The sequence below is a fragment of the Synchiropus splendidus genome, chromosome 17, assembly GCF_027744825.2.
Source record: "Synchiropus splendidus isolate RoL2022-P1 chromosome 17, RoL_Sspl_1.0, whole genome shotgun sequence".
NCBI lineage: Eukaryota > Metazoa > Chordata > Actinopteri > Syngnathiformes > Callionymidae > Synchiropus > Synchiropus splendidus.
Window position 1 is genome coordinate 16,665,120 of NC_071350.1, and position 15,456 is coordinate 16,680,575.

Below are 15,456 nucleotides of genomic sequence, written 5' to 3' on the forward strand. Positions count from 1 at the left end.
GTCATCGTGGCGAGGCGAGGGCTTGATTCAGACTGGAAAGTCTCTATACAGAGGAAGGTGATTTTCGATCTTGCACCCTAATTTAGGATTGTTATAAACAGCCGGCAGTTTCCAGAATTACCTAACACTTGCCGAAGTAGAAAGTGAAAGTGCTGACAATGCAACACATAGAAACCAGACACACCTAAATGAATGAGAAAACGCGGTTGTCCATGCCCTTTAACCCGATTATTATAAGAGTCTCGACTGTTGCAGTGCAAAATGGGACTGCAAATACCAGTTTGTAAGAATTAAATAGTTTCCTCCCAGATTGTTTAAATGCCTTTATGACTTTGTACTGTGTATAAAAGGGTGGTGAGGCCAGCAATGTTGTATGGTTTGGAAACAGTGGCACTGAGGAAAAGACAGGAGGCCAGATGGAGATGGTTTGGACATGTACAGAGGAGAGAGAGCCAGTACATTGGTAGATGAAGATGTTGAGGTTGGAACGAGAAGGTGGAGAGGAAGGCCACAGAGGAGATTGAAGGAGGACATGAGGTTTGTAGGTTTGAGAGAAGAGGAAGCAGAGGACCGGGTGAGATGGAAGAAGATGATACGCTGTGATGACCCCTGAAGGGAGAAGCCGAAAGGAAAAGAAGAAGATGATATACAGAATATGTGTGCATGCTATGATATATTTTGCCAGATGATACGTGATAAACAGCAATATCGTCTAAATAAATAATTGAATTATATGTGAAAAAATACAGTGAAATGTGTGAAAAAGATCAGGAGAGTTTTAAAAATGAAATAATGAAAGGAATTCACATTAAAACTAGTCTGCACGACCCAATTTTCTAACCAAAAACCGTGGATATTTGAACGCCTCTCCTGCTGAGATCCATGGCCCCCCGACCGGGAGGCCTTCTTCATCCCTGACTACTATTCAGCCATCTAAAAGTGAGACAGAGAACAGCCGCTTGTCAAGTTCGATGAGCTGTAACGCTCTTCTTCACTGTGTTGAGTGGTTTTATAATCACGTGTGACGGATGTGTTTAAAACACTGGAGCCTCACACCTGCATGATGGCTTCATCCATACTGCTGGACTCTGCGGTGATAAAGCGCCTCCGCTTGATGTCTCTAATGGGGCGGGTCCTCTTCTTTACGCTGAGCTGTAATGCCCTTTTCCCTCTCTTCTATTATTCAACACACATTACACTAATGCCAGTTGTCTCCTCGCAAATCAAATATGTCCACAGTTCACAGCAAACAAGTTTATAAAACTGTGTTTTTTGCAGTCAGTCCTGATCAGAAAAGAGCTGAGCTAGAGGTCAAATGTTTGAAGTTTGTTCAAGCTTAGATTCATGAACACCGTCCTTGCTGTAACGCAGAGGTCTTGTCCCCTCAGACATCCCTGATCAGGTGATCCGGGTGTTCAAGGCCGATCAGCAGAGCTGCTACATCATCATCAGCAAAGACACGACGGCCAAGGACGTGGTGGCCCATACCGTCAACGAGTTCGGCCTGCTGGCCGTCCCAGAGAACTACTCCCTCTGCGAAGTGTCGGTCAGTCCGGAGGGGGTCATCAAGCAGCGCCGCCTCCCAGACCAGCTCTCCAAACTGGCCGATCGGATCCAGCTCAACGGCAGGTGAGAGACACGGCTCGCAGATGCACCTGGGTCAAGCAATGTGGTGCAAAATATGGGCCAGGTTTGAACGGAGAAATCTAGTGTATCAATTAAAGTAGAATAGTTTTGTTAGATCCGTCATTTGGGAAGGATGATACAAACTCTTTTCATTATTTATGTCCTAAATATTTGGCCTCTGTCTTACAAAGTATATTTATAATTTATCAGCCAAATTATTCTGTAGATTTCTTTGAGGAAGTTAGTTTTTAGCTTTATCACAGCTGAGGTTTTCAGTGTGTAGTAGGATTGTCTGGATGAAACGTCTCGTCCTCGACAGTAGCTGTAGCTGTGTGTTGCGGTGGCAGCGCGTGCCACTTTCAAGCGTCTTAATTGAAGTGGATGTTGAGCGTCTGCGACTGAAATGAAATAAACCGGCGCTTAATTTGCACTTCATAGCTTAAGGCAGAAATGCTAAGCAGAGGCTAGTCTAAATAACTAGTCCGTATCTTTCTCCTCACACTTGAATCTGAGGCGTTGTGAATATAAAATAAGTGTCAGCATTTGGGAAAAAATGGTCACTGAACTTAAAAAACAACTAGCATCACAATAGCAGCTCAGACATGACTCTGCGTCTGCGACGACTTCCAGCCACTGCGGAGTCTGCTTCTTTTCCTCTGGACTCCGGCTCCCTTCGACTCTCCAGTGGTCCCTCATAAGTCCCCTCTCAACTAGGTTAGCATGAATATTTCATCCTTTGTCATGGGCGGAGGTCTCCACAGGCAGCATGGCACGTCTGGAATTATTCATCCCCGCACACACACACGCAGGCCGAGGGATGAAGACGAAAGATACCATCTCTTTTCATTTGAAATATAGTCATTTATCGTTTGGCAGCTCATAACTAGGCACCTCACATCAGAAACACAGTACGTCTTGGTGCAACCGCAGTAACACGCTCCTGCGCTGCTGTTTAAATCTATGTAGAGGAAGCGCTGTGTCAGCATGACATACCAGTGTTTCTTCACACTTTGGCCCGAAGATGAAGAAGATTGAATCTTTGCTTTTCTCGCTGCCCTTCCTCTCTGCCGCCAATGATTGACAGGAGGTCCGGCAGGAGACCAGCATGGCCCAGTCGTGCGCGGTGGAAACACATTAACATTCACCACAGAAACCTGTGCAGAATTAGGAAGCATACGTGATGCAACGCAGTGTCTGTACGTCATTTTTAAGTGAACGTGGGGTGCATTAAAATGTCTAAACATAGTAGAAGAAGTTAAAGAGCAAATATCACAGCGAAGAAATATGAGAAATTAAATTGAATATTTCCTATGTATAATATATTATGGTGCCAAGACATAAAAATGCAGACATCCTTCTGCAAAAAAAGGTGACATAAAAATATAAATTCAATAACAAAGTTTTCCCATGTTTATTTGAGGTATATATTTTGTAATATATTTAATTTAATAGTATATGTTCAATATTATTTCGAAAGGGAGGATAAAATACGATAATCCTGTAATGTCATATTTATTCATAGAATTTTTATCTCATCATATTTTAATCTATCATAATCTAATAATCTATCATTGATGAAAAGTCACTGTGGCAAGAAATTATACATATTGATGTGGAATAAAATACATAAAAATTCAAAAAGTTCATCAAGTTAAAGTGTAGCAAATAAAATCCTCTACTCATAGGAAATTTAAGAAAAGAAATGTTCATATTTTCATTGAGATGGCGCTGTGGAGTCTGTCCCAGCTCTCAGGGGCGTCCATCACAGAGCGCATATTGAGGCCACCATTCCCTTTGATCATACAGATCAACTTTTTGCGCAAAGGTGCGTCGCTCGTGTCGCAGCATGTCGCAGATGTGATGTAATCCGCTCACCTCACTTGCTCCTGGAGCATCCGCTAAGCTGCACTTCTGGCTGCCAGAGTAACAAAGGCAATTTCCAGTGGCGTCCGCGCCAGCATGGTGCTCCTTCCTGTTGGTCCAGGGGGAGCTGAGGTGCTACTTTAGCGGATGACCACATTATAGGTCCATTACGGAGGGAGCGAGGGGGGCGTTACAGACACATGATGTCGGAGAGTGCTGAAACGCTTGTTGGAGATCTGAAGAACAACCTCTATCCTACATCCATTCATGTTTCCCTCGCCTCTGCATCCTGATGAAAGTGGAAATGCTGTTCATAACTCACACTCATCATCTCGCAGTGGTGGAGCTGGAGTGCGCGAGGCTTCATTCGGGTCAATATGTTGCACCAAGTTGATTCCCTGTGCTCTCAACACTGTCATGTTGGCTCTTGGGCTCCCTCTACTGGATTGCCGCTGTACAGTATTGCATTTCCCCCTCTTCCAATTCTTCTCATTCTTTTTGGTGGTATTTCACCGTTATCTACTTCTTCTCCACCTCTCTTTTTATTGTTCTTCCTCCCCTCGTTCATCCCTTTTATTGTCATTATTCATCTCCTTCACCTCCTTTAATTCTTCCAAATTATCCTTGTTTTTTTCTAGTCTTGATCTTCTCCGTTTTTTTCCTATTTTTCTTGTCCTCCTCGCTGATTTTTTTTTCCTTGTCATCATTTCTGCTCTCATGTTGTTGTTATTCATGTTGTTATTCTTCATCTCCTCCTCATTCCTCTTCGTTTGCTTGTTAGTTTGCTCTCATTCTTTTTTAATCCCTTCTTCTCTCTTCTTCACTTTCATCCTCTCTACCTTTATTTCTTTCCCTCCTTCCTTACAACAATGGAGACCTCTTTGATTGGCGTCACTGAATTGAATGTCCATTGCAGCTATTGTTCTTCGCCATCCATTTATATTTCACCAATACAAAAGAGACGTGTCTGTGTATGAAGGATGACTCCCAGAAATATCAGTCTTAGTGCCAGCTGACACACCTGTCAACCAGACTGTAGGAATGTCTGCGTTAAAAAAGAATCTGTGACATGTGGTTGTTCCTTCACTCAGACATGCTGCCTTCAAGTTTCACAAGGTATTTTGTGCTTCTTGTTTTCCTCCCAACATGTGTGTGCAGGTACTACTTGAAGAACAACATGGAGACGGAGACGTTGTGTTCCGATGAGGACGCGCAGGATCTCCTGAGGGAGAGCCAGATCTCACTGCTGCAGCTCAGCACCATGGAAGTGGCCGCCCAGCTCTCCATGAGAGACTTTGAGCTCTTCAGGAACATCGAGTCGACTGAGTGAGTCTGTCTAAAGTGCTGCGTTCAGATTAGTTTTACCTTGTGTGGGGTGGTCTTGCTAAGGGTAGGAGGGGTCAGTGAGACTACTATAAGTGGGAGGAGCTACAGTGCTTGGATTGGTGTCACATGTGGTTAAGATTTCTTTTAACACGTCGGTATTTTCCCAGGTATGTGGACGACTTGTTCAAACTGGACTCGTCGGCTGGAAGCGGCAACCTGAAGCAGTTCGAGGAGGTGATCAACCAGGAGACTTTCTGGGTGGCCACGGAGATCCTGAAGGAGCCCAACGCCCTGAAGAGGATGAAGACCATCAAACACTTCATCAAGATCGCCCTCCACTGTCGCGAGTGCAAGAACTTCAACTCCATGTTTGCTATCATCAGGTGAGCCCGCTGCTGTGGTGGACTGTTCGTATCAAAGCAGAGAGAGTAAGAGTCCGGTGTGTGACTCGCACAGTTCATTGAAACAATAGTGAACTCACTTCCTGAAATGGTCTCATGTCCGGCTGGGTCACATCCTTGTTGACTTCTCCTTTTCGCCTGAGTCAGGTGACATTATTGTCGTACAGATTTCACTATTTTCTCTGCACCAGCGAGGATTTTTCTGCTCTTTCTTACTCCCACTTCCCAGCTCATCTGCTCTGTTGGCTCTTTCCAAGTCAGCAGGTGGGCGGCGCGCTTCAACTACACAAGCCTTTGACCTGTGTTTGACCTTACACTCATTGCCACAGCGGGAGGCCTCGCACGTTCACCGCTCTGGGCCACAGCCTGCCTGCTGACAGTTGGCTTTGTCTCTGGCTTAAAGTAGCCAGTCTCATCTTCATGGCAATCTGAGCGAGTAAATCTGTGGAAAAAAGAATCGTTGAGCAGCGAAAATAAGGATATATTACCTTGCAGAATCATCAAGAAGTGCTATGATAGACCCTTTTTTAAACTCCATTCTGCTCACCTCATTCCTCTTTCTATCCTTCCCTTCTCTCTCCTGCCGTTACTGCATCCATCTTCCTCCTCCAACCCATACATCTCTGCCTACCTGCCTGCGCTCGCTCTCTTCTAACCTTATTTCGCTCCTCCTCTCGCAGCGGCTTAAACTTGGCTCCGGTGGCTCGGCTGCGGAACTCCTGGGAGAAACTTCCAAGCAAATACGAGAAGCTTTTCGGGGACCTGCAGGACGTCTTCGACCCGTCCAGGAACATGGCCAAGTACCGGAACATCCTGAGCAGCCAGAGCATGCAGCCGCCAATCATCCCACTGTTCCCGGTCGTCAAAAAGGACCTGACCTTCTTACATGAAGGTGGGAACGTCTGCCTGTGCCACCGCAGGGGGTCACTCTCGAGTGTTGATTTGAGAGGAGTGAGAAATATTGTTCGAAGTATTGAACTAGTTATGACTGAAATTTGGTTAATTTGTTTAAGAAAAAAAAATGTAAACAATATCTTATTATTCAAATGTAATTATAAAATATTTCTGTAAAAAATACATATCGGTGTGAAAAGAAAAATGTCAGAATATTAAAATGCAGGTTTTAAAGCTACAACATAACTGTCTGACTGTCGGACCCAAGTTATTTGGAGTGTTTTTACATGAGTCGCAAGATTTTTTTTGCCAAAGTTATGGATGTAGATGATTTAAAAGAAAAAAGTAATGACTGATTAATGTAATGAAAAAAATATTGTGACAGAAATTCCAGTGTAATTCAGTAATCTTTGAACAAAAATGCATCAAACACTAACTTAAATCTTGATACATTATGTTTCTTGGTTTAAAAAGAATTATATTTTGAGTGAAACAAGTCAGAGACTATTATGTTAGTTTATTTTCTATATAAGGTTCCACCTGTTCCACCAGTTGGATCGTGGGGCAGCAGCCAGTGCCAAGAGGCCCAGGCTTCCCTCTCCATAGAAAACATCGTCCCCTGTGTAGCCCAGATCCAGTCTCCGGCGACGTGTTCTGGCCTTGCCCCAGAGCCTCCTGGAGTTATTTAAGTTCACATTTCCTTTCTCCTCCTTTTTTGTTTGTGCGTTCTGTAGGCAACGACTCCACCGTGGACGGGCTGGTCAACTTCGAGAAGCTGAGGATGATCGCCAAGGAGATCAGACACGTGGTGCGCTTGACCTCTGCCAACATGGACCCCGCGCTGATGTTCAGACAGAGGTTGGTTATTTTGACGCCCTGCCATCTGCGCATGAATGTAGTTTGGTGGAAGTATAGCGTGTGAGTTGTAAAAAGAGAGAGACTTTCTGTGACCATCATCATCACATGACCTCAGCTGATTTGACCTGTGGTCTGTCTGACTCGACAAACTAGTCAACAAAAGGACTAAACTTTACTCTGCTGTCATTGCCTCACTGCTTTGTATTCCAAAGTCAAAGACGTTGACTTTTCTGTGTGACTGCGTTTAAGTTGGGTGGCAGTGTTGAACTGTCGTCCATCAATACGGGGGCGCAACATCACAGCTGCACTGCTCATCTGGATGTCTCACAAACCGTTCTATCAATTCCCATTCACTCCCTGTCACGTTCATGATGGCGAGAATCCCTCACTGGGACTGAACTGGGAGGAAGTGGATTTTGAATTGATGTCAATCTGCTCTGTTCACCACCGTCTGTCACTGCTGCGATGCATGACTGCCCCCTACAGACCCAACTTTGTATTACAAGTTCTGCCACTTCTCAGATGCCCACACTGTCTGTGGAGGTGGATACGGGGAGATGTTCCATGTCTGGTGTCCTCCCATCAGTCATCTGTTCTTGGTGGCATGACCGCTACATAGCCCCGCCCCCTCCCCCCACTTGTTCTCCCCCATGAACTTGTCTTAAAGTCACGCTTCAATCTTCACGCCTCTTGCTTGCAGGAAGAAGAGGTGGAAGAGTTTAGGGTAAGTTTGTCATGCTGTGTCCATGTGGATCAGCATCAGTGTCACCCCACCCCCTGCTGTGCATCACCACATTGCATGTCCCCACAAACACCTCCCCTTATCAGAGTGTACATCTGCCTGTGCTTGCGCATCCCTAACTCCTCATTTGCAAAACACCCCGCCTCATTACTGACATCTCTTCAACCGTTTCGGTTCCCGTTTAATATGGGAAACGTTATGCAGTTTGTACATTTTAAGTATTTGCCTTAAAGATGACGGCTGTCGAATTTAATTACTGTATTCATTAATTTCCCAAGAGCTTTAATTTAGCATTAGCATTCATTTTATTTCTTTAATTTTCATGTATTTTTTAAATTTAGTAGCAAGAATAAATAAATAAATCCATGTTCCACTTGACACTTTCACAAAACTGCTTGATAATTTTGGAGGGTTTATGTGGCACTGATACTACAAACGTTCAAACATTTATGTGCCACTTGTCTTAGCGCCTTTATTCCCCCATTTGTTACTGAATTATTCCATAGTTAAGAGTTAGAGAGACACATTTATCTCTTAATTTTTGTGAATATTGTCCAGAGTAACTGGTTTAGAAGCCACATATGAGCTTCACTTCATCTGTATCAGAATCAGAAAACTTTAAAAGAAAAATTGTGTTCGTAACATGTGCAACATGAAACAGAAATAATATTATAAAGTGCAAAAAGTTATACAAAAGATCTTATAAACAATGTGCAAGAAAATGCAGGTGAACAGAATATCGTGGAAAGGATCCTTCACTGTAAAATGTGTATTACATTTGCACCACATGAGAGTGACAAACTTTGTGAGTTCAGCTAGTCCTCTGGTGTGTGTGGTTCATATGCAAGTGTGTGTTGTCCTTCTGGACCAAAACAGAAATCCAAAGCTGACTTGTTCATCCCTGCATCCCGACGTAATACTCCCCGTTTGGAGCCTGTGCATCCGTGGCCAGCTAACCCTTTATTTGCCTCCACCTGACGGACGGCCGGTCTGTGTTGTGAGAGCATGGCGCAACAGACAAGTGGCATGTTTGAAATGCTGTCGCCAGCCTTTCGGCGCCATGTGATTAATTCTCTTGATTTCCGTCCGCTCCTGTCCTCTTCCTTTCGTCCATCCACGTCACCTCCACACCCCTCTCCTTCTGGACTTCCTTCCGCTTCATCAGGTCTCTAAGTCAGGGCAGCACCAACTCCAACATGCTGGACGTTCAGGGCGGCGCGCACAAGAAGAGAGTCCGCCGCAGCTCGCTGCTCAACGCCAAGAAGCTCTACGAGGACGCACAGATGGCCCGCAAGGTGAAGCAGTACCTGTCCAACCTGACGGTGGAGACGGACGAGGAGAAGCACCAGATCATGTCCCTGCAGTGCGAGCCCACGTACAGCACCTGTGAGTTCAGGGTGTGGTCCTCACGGCCGTCACCTGGCTGCGTTCTTCATGCCTTCCTTCTCTTGTTTCAGTATCCAAGAACTTGAGCGAGAGACGTTCCACCAAGTCGGACATGTCTCCCGTGTCGCTCCGGTCGGCTCTGCCAGCAGGGAAAGCCCAGAACAGGGTCTCCCAGGTCCTCCAGGTTCAGGTCCCCTTGAATCCCCTACGAAAGAAGAGCACCGCCAAAGACATCGGGAATCCAAGTGAGGAAGCTCCTCAACACAAGCTCTGGAACAGATGTTCCTTGGTCCTAACAGTCTTGTGTTCTCCAGACTCCAACTCTCCTCAGGTGGTGAAGAAACCTCCAGTGAGCACGGCCGACGAGTGGACGACAAAGAGGCCGTCTGACGACACCGTCTCCACCATCTCGTCCTTGCACTCCAGTCCGACGGTGTCCCCTCAAGGGTCGCCACGAAAAGGTTTTTCTCCTCCCTATCTTTTACATTAGTATGGGCCTTTTTCTCCCAGCTCCTCTCCACTACTCTCCTCTAACTCTCCTCCCCTCCTCTCCTCCTCTCCTCGTCTCATGAAAGTTCTCTGTGGTATTTCAGTGGGAGGCGTGGCCAAGAACTCCAGCCAGATGAACTTGTCCGGATCTTCTTCGTCCCTGACCAGCGACGCCAGCACCAAGGCTGGCACCGTCAGCCTGCGCAGCTATGGAATAGGTGGGACCTTTCTCCACAAGAGAATCCGTCAGATGACGCGGCAGCTGAGCAGAGAGAGAAGCAGAGAGAGTCCGGGTGAGAGGGAGGAAAGAGAGGACGAGCAGAGAGAGAAGATGGCAGAGGAGGCTGGCAGAAGCCAAAAACGATTCAGCAGGTGCACTCCCGGGCCGTTTAGGTCAGAGCTGCCCACCAGACAGCGACTGATGGCTCCCCTGAGAATGTTGAGGAAGAGGAGTCGGCCCAGCGAGTCCAGCAGGGTTGAGGTAGCGGTGAGTGAGACCCGCTGTGTTCAGGAGCAGCAGAGAGACGAGCCGCCGCAGAAGAGAGCCAGGAGGTCGGTCACCTCCAGCCCCTGGTCCTGGCTCTGCATGGACCGCCAGGAGACTGACCACACAGTCTGAGCTCAGCTGATGCTTGGCATCGCTGTTGTTGTGACGTTAGAAATGTTCTCTGTCAATGTCCCACATGTTCTTTGACTGCATCAGTCACATGTTCAGTCAGCGCTGCTGCTGTGGTTCTTTTGTTCCTGCAGTGCAAGTTGGTCTGTTGAGGCCAGTTCACTGACCTGTCCAGTTTGTTTTGAATCTGTCTTCGTGCTCCTAGACAGATGTGTTGCCAAGGATCCAAAGAGTGACCATAAAACATTCATCTCTCTGGTGTCTCAGGATCTTTTTTCCCCACCACCAATCGTCGTCTCTCATAAAACATAACCTTTAGTTTTCTTTCAAATTTACCTCACTTCTTATTTATTTTCATTTATTGTAACATTTTAAAATTGTTACTTTTTTCCGCTCACATATGACTATTTTATTCCATTCTATGTAATGTTTTAGAACTGTTTCATTTTACCCCTTATATATTTAAATAATTCAGTGTTAGTTTTCTGTTCTACTAAAGACTTTGTGACTCACTGCCATCTGCATTACTTGGTATTCATTTCAGCCATTTCTTCTGTTCACATTTAGAGAAAAAAAAACACCTAATTGACCTCTTTTTAATGGGTTCTAGTTAGCTGACATGTTCCTGTTTCAGTCACTGAGCTCTGCTGTGTTGCCCTGCTCTCAGGTTACGCTCTTCTACCAGCCGGGAAAGTCGACAACCTGTCCGACTCCAGCCACAGCGAGATCTCGTCCCGCTCCAGCATCTGCTCCGTGGACTCGGTACCGGCTCCTGGGCTGGAGGATCGGTGCAACAGCACCGGCAGTCGAACCTCCTCAGCCGCCGCCGCCGCTCCCACGGCCATGATGTCCACAGCCGTTCCTGAGAGCTCGGCGCAGAACGCACACTCAAGCAGCGATTACAGCCAACCCAGCACAAGGTACGGTCAAGCGCTCCCTCTGCTGTCCTCTGTTCTGCATGTCAGCATGGGTCACTTCCTGACAGAGCCTCACCAAACACCACACTCACTCACGGGCCTCGCCCTGATATGACCTAACACGACGTACGCGTCCGCCACACTCCGGCTCCCCCTCAATAAACTTGCTGGGGACAGGAAGTCATAAACACGCCGGCTTTTTATTGGACCTCACCTTGACTTGCCGTCCTCTCCTCCGTCAGCTTCTCCATCCTGCTGAGTAAACACCACTCCTCCTTTTATTGGGCCTTGTTTGTTTATTGTTCCTCCATGATCTGACCATTCTGGACCATAAAGAGGAGGCTGTAAAACCAAGAGGTGCCTCCATCGGGCCACTGCTTCTGTTTTATTTTCATCGCTCGGGCACCTGATCCGCCTCATAGCTGCCGCTTTTATGAAATATGGACACGCACTGAATCAAACAACTATTACAGGTAGCAGGAGACAAACTTTATTTTGTGTGATGTTCATTCTTCTTAACCTTCAGAGGTTTTGCTTCACTTCATTTCTCTTTTTTACCCCCGTTTGTTTCCTCCTTTGATCCTCTCAATGATTTTTCTTCTTAGAATTTTATTTTTAATTTTTTAAGCATGTTGATTTTTTGTTTTTATATTTAAGAACAAAAATATAAAAATATTTTTTTTTTTTTTTTGTTGATGCATATTTTGAATTTTTTTTTAAATTATTTTTGTTTTTATACCAAACATGTCAACAATATTGTTCTGACATCTGTCCTTTGTTACTCATTTTTAAATCTCCACATTTGTCTTCTCCTTTGATCTTGGTCATTTACAATTATTTTTACATTACAAATATTGCTCAATTATACTACGATATTTATTAAATTTTCACGTTTCAAAGTAATATTTAGTTTTGCTTGAAAATGCATTTTATTATTTTATTTTGATTTATTTTGATACCATTCATGTCAATAAGAGTGTTTTGACTTTTATTTTTTCCTTTGATCCTATCATTTGTGCTGCTTTATGGGAAATATTTCCAAAAAAAGAATTTATATTGTAATTCTCATTGAATTAGAAGGTGGTGCAGAAGACAGAAAAGATCAAATAATATGTTGTATCGATTGAGAAATGATTTACATTTGGTTAACTCGATACAACACCACTTTACAATATTGAAAAATGTTCCTGTGTGTAACTAATAATGTTTCTGGTTGGACCAGTTCCTCGGCGGCAGGACGATCGTACCCTTCCCGCGCCTCCACCTTTACCTCATCCCTCTCCACGGAGGAGCTGACGCCCGACCACACCTCCCTGGACTCAGTGGCCGACAGCGGCCGCGGCAGCTGGACCTCCTGCTCCTCCAACTCCCACGACTCCTTCCAGAGCCTCCCGACCTCGTCCTGCCGGCCCTGGGACCACGGCATCCACGGTCACCCGCTCGCCATTCCTCACGCCCTGATGGCGGGGTTCAAGCACACGCAGCTCTCCGGGCCCATCGCCGAGGTGGAGTCAGCGGGTCACTCCTGGGCCAACGACGGTGCCAAGAATCACTCCAGGGACTCGGAGTCCAGGCAGAGCTGGGCGTCGTCCAGCTCCTTGTCGGACACCTACGAGGGAAACTACGGGACGGTGAAGAGGAAGAACACATCGGAGCAGCAGCCGTCGTCTCCCACCAATGAAGAGGAAGGCGCCAGCTCAGACCCCGCCTACAAGACGGTGACGTCGAGCACAGACAAGGGCCTGATAGGTGAGTCAGCATCTCCGTAGAAAACTGTCGACCTGGTGCCATGCCGAATCTTTGCATCTGAAGATTTATTGATCTATTTCATCCTACGAATTCTAGATATTAATTTATCATATTTACCAGTGAAGTAAAGTAAAATGAATGACTGCACCACATTAAGAAAAAGTTTTTCCATTTTTAAAAATATTTTTTGTAGTGTTATGATTATTTAAAAATATATTATAGTTGTAGTTTGATCTGTGTGTTTTTAATTCTATTTATCCATTGTTTAAAATATTTTCATAATATTTTATTATTTTTTTATTATTATTTAATTACAACTAAAGAAATGAATTTTAATTTAAGTAACCTAGCAAACTACATTTTAAAGTGAATCTGTTAGCAAGCGTCTGGTACTGAAGGATGGTGGATCAACGATGTGCTCCTTCCACATGAATATGCTTCCATAACTCATGCTGAAGAGAAAAAGTGCTCATATTTTTCGTTGTTTTGCTTTGCAATCATCTGTTGCGTTGAGCAAGCGTCCTGTAATGAAGCGCTGTGAAGGGAAAAGAATTCATCTTCATTTCAAAGCTGGTTGGTTCATGTGCGAGCGAGCGAGCTGCTCCCAGATGAATCTGCCCAGTCGCTTCCGATCTCCAGAATCTGTCCTCATCGTTCTCACTGTGTTGTAGAGCAGCAGCAAAAGTGATAATGAAAACAATCCGCCGCCGCTTCATCTCATCCAATCTGTTTCTTTTTGTTTTGTTTCAACACAAACTGCCGCATGCTCAGTCATATGTTGTGATAGCCAAACATCGCTTTGATTTAATTTCCCCCTGCATTCCTCACCCCCACCCCGCTCCACCCCTTCTTTATTTCGCTTCTTCACCTCCATCTAGTGTATTGTATCACTTCCCCCGCCAAGGATGAGCGTTTCCGTGCCCCTCCTCCCACACCTCCAGGCTACCAGGGTCTGGCTCTGGGCGACCTGGGCATCACGGACGCCGGCGCTCCCAGCGCTCCGGTGCCTCGGCCTCCTCACCTCAAACCCCCCGAGTACAGCGTGGCGCTGCAGAGGAGCAAACTCCTGCAGAGTCCGGGAGCTGCCGGGGGTCTGGCGGAAGCTCGGCGGCTGGCGGGGAACCACCATCTCCACCATCAGGAGCCCAGGAAAGGTGGATCCACGCCGGTGCGTCAGGTGCAGGAGCTGGACAGCGATGAAGGTGAGAACATGCGGCGATGAATCCAGTGTGTTCCGACGGTGCCTTCACTGACCTGCGTAGAAGCTTCTCTTCGTCCGGATCATTCATGACGCTTCTCTGCTCTCTTCCAGACGAGCAAGTGTCGGCGGTGTAGCTCACTTTGACGGGTGGTGTTCAGGTTTTGGACTGGACTACAGCCTGACGCCATCCCACTCCAGAGCACATAGACCAGGCCCCGCCCCCCTGCACGGATCAGGATGCAGCTCTTGTCACGTGACGCTCATCTTCTGACCTCAGTCACTCTTTTTTTTAAGAAATGAACTCAAAAGGACAAGAGGAAACGCTTCCTCCACTGTCTGTGTTTTTTTTACGATCAAAGGGACGACGCGTGGTCACAAGCTAGGACACCTCCGTTGGCTGTGGAAGAAGAGGTCGGGGGGTCACTTCCAAACTTGAGTGGTTCCAAATTCAAATCGCCTTTTTATTTTGTCTCACTTCATGAATGTAGCTTTTTTTATGATCGTGATTTCATTTAAATCCAAACGTGATAATGTTTTTTTTTGTCTTGTTTTAGGTTCCCTTATTTGAAAATGTAGCGTTTTGATTTAAAGCTAAAAAAATCTTTAAGAAAATATTTTTTATTTATTTATTTTACAAAATAAAAGTACATTTACAAAATAAGGTTCTGATGTATTAGAGCTGAACACAATTTTGGGAATGACCCCCTGCCTTGTTTTTTTTTTTTTTTTTTTTTCCTCCTCCATTATTATTATTTTTTTTTTCAAGCAGCTTTAGATGCCCAAAGTTCCTCAAAGGTCCTCTAATCCACCAGCGGACTCAACTGACGGTGTTTAGCTTCTTCAGACAGAAGCAGACCTGAAGCTCCCGCTCAGACGCGCCAACGTTCCCGTTACAAACTGTTCAATAACTAGCCTCGATGATCAATCGCCCCGATGGCGCTGCCGTCTGCTCAATATGCGTCACTGCAGCGGATCGGATGAGAAGCGAAACAACGCAGCGCTGATGCGTCGCCTCCAAGCTGATCTGACTTTGTACATTTGTTTATAAACCGCAGCAGGGTTTTATTTAACAGATTCTTAGCCGTCAATATTCAGTTGAGAACGATTGGAGTCGTGAGAATCATCGTCGTGCGCATCGTAAACTTTCTCTTAAAAACAAAACACAGAAACCTCAGTGATACAGTTTAATGTTGTCTTTTATTGTAGTTTTTAATTATGGGGCAACAGCTGTATTAAAAAAAAACACAGGCCAAAATTTATATTTTTTAATTTAAGTTTGTTTACATGAGCGAGTGGGATTTATTTTTTATTTTTTATTAAGGCCGCTGGTTAACGGAAACTACAGAGAAATAATCATGAGCAGGGAAATATTTACTCACGATGCGTTC

The 15,456-nt window shown here is 45.4% G+C and overlaps 1 protein-coding gene across 11 annotated transcripts in view; it reads left to right on the top strand.

Moving 5' to 3' along the window:
* Window positions 1-15,126, top strand: part of rapgef6 (Rap guanine nucleotide exchange factor (GEF) 6) — an 89,536-nt gene extending 74,410 nt beyond the window's left edge. For 6 of the 11 annotated variants that reach the window (XM_053847249.1, XM_053847247.1, XM_053847248.1 and 3 more), the window contains 14 exons: window positions 1,389-1,629; window positions 4,648-4,815; window positions 4,983-5,198; window positions 5,897-6,108; window positions 6,845-6,968; window positions 7,669-7,692; window positions 8,876-9,096; window positions 9,168-9,341; window positions 9,411-9,557; window positions 9,690-9,803; window positions 10,869-11,121; window positions 12,341-12,867; window positions 13,746-14,069; window positions 14,180-15,126. In XM_053847249.1, the coding sequence (XP_053703224.1) occupies window positions 1,389-1,629; window positions 4,648-4,815; window positions 4,983-5,198; window positions 5,897-6,108; window positions 6,845-6,968; window positions 7,669-7,692; window positions 8,876-9,096; window positions 9,168-9,341; window positions 9,411-9,557; window positions 9,690-9,803; window positions 10,869-11,121; window positions 12,341-12,867; window positions 13,746-14,069; window positions 14,180-14,202 (2,768 nt within the window). In that variant the 3' untranslated portion in view covers window positions 14,203-15,126. Of the gene's footprint in view, window positions 1-1,388; window positions 1,630-4,647; window positions 4,816-4,982; window positions 5,199-5,896; window positions 6,109-6,844; window positions 6,969-7,668; window positions 7,693-8,875; window positions 9,097-9,167; window positions 9,342-9,410; window positions 9,558-9,689; window positions 9,804-10,868; window positions 11,122-12,340; window positions 12,868-13,638; window positions 14,070-14,179 lie in introns of those variants that run through there. The other 5 variants (XM_053847250.1, XM_053847252.1, XM_053847254.1 and 2 more) reach the window with 3 other exon arrangements.
* The last annotated feature ends 330 nt before the right edge of the window (window positions 15,127-15,456 follow it).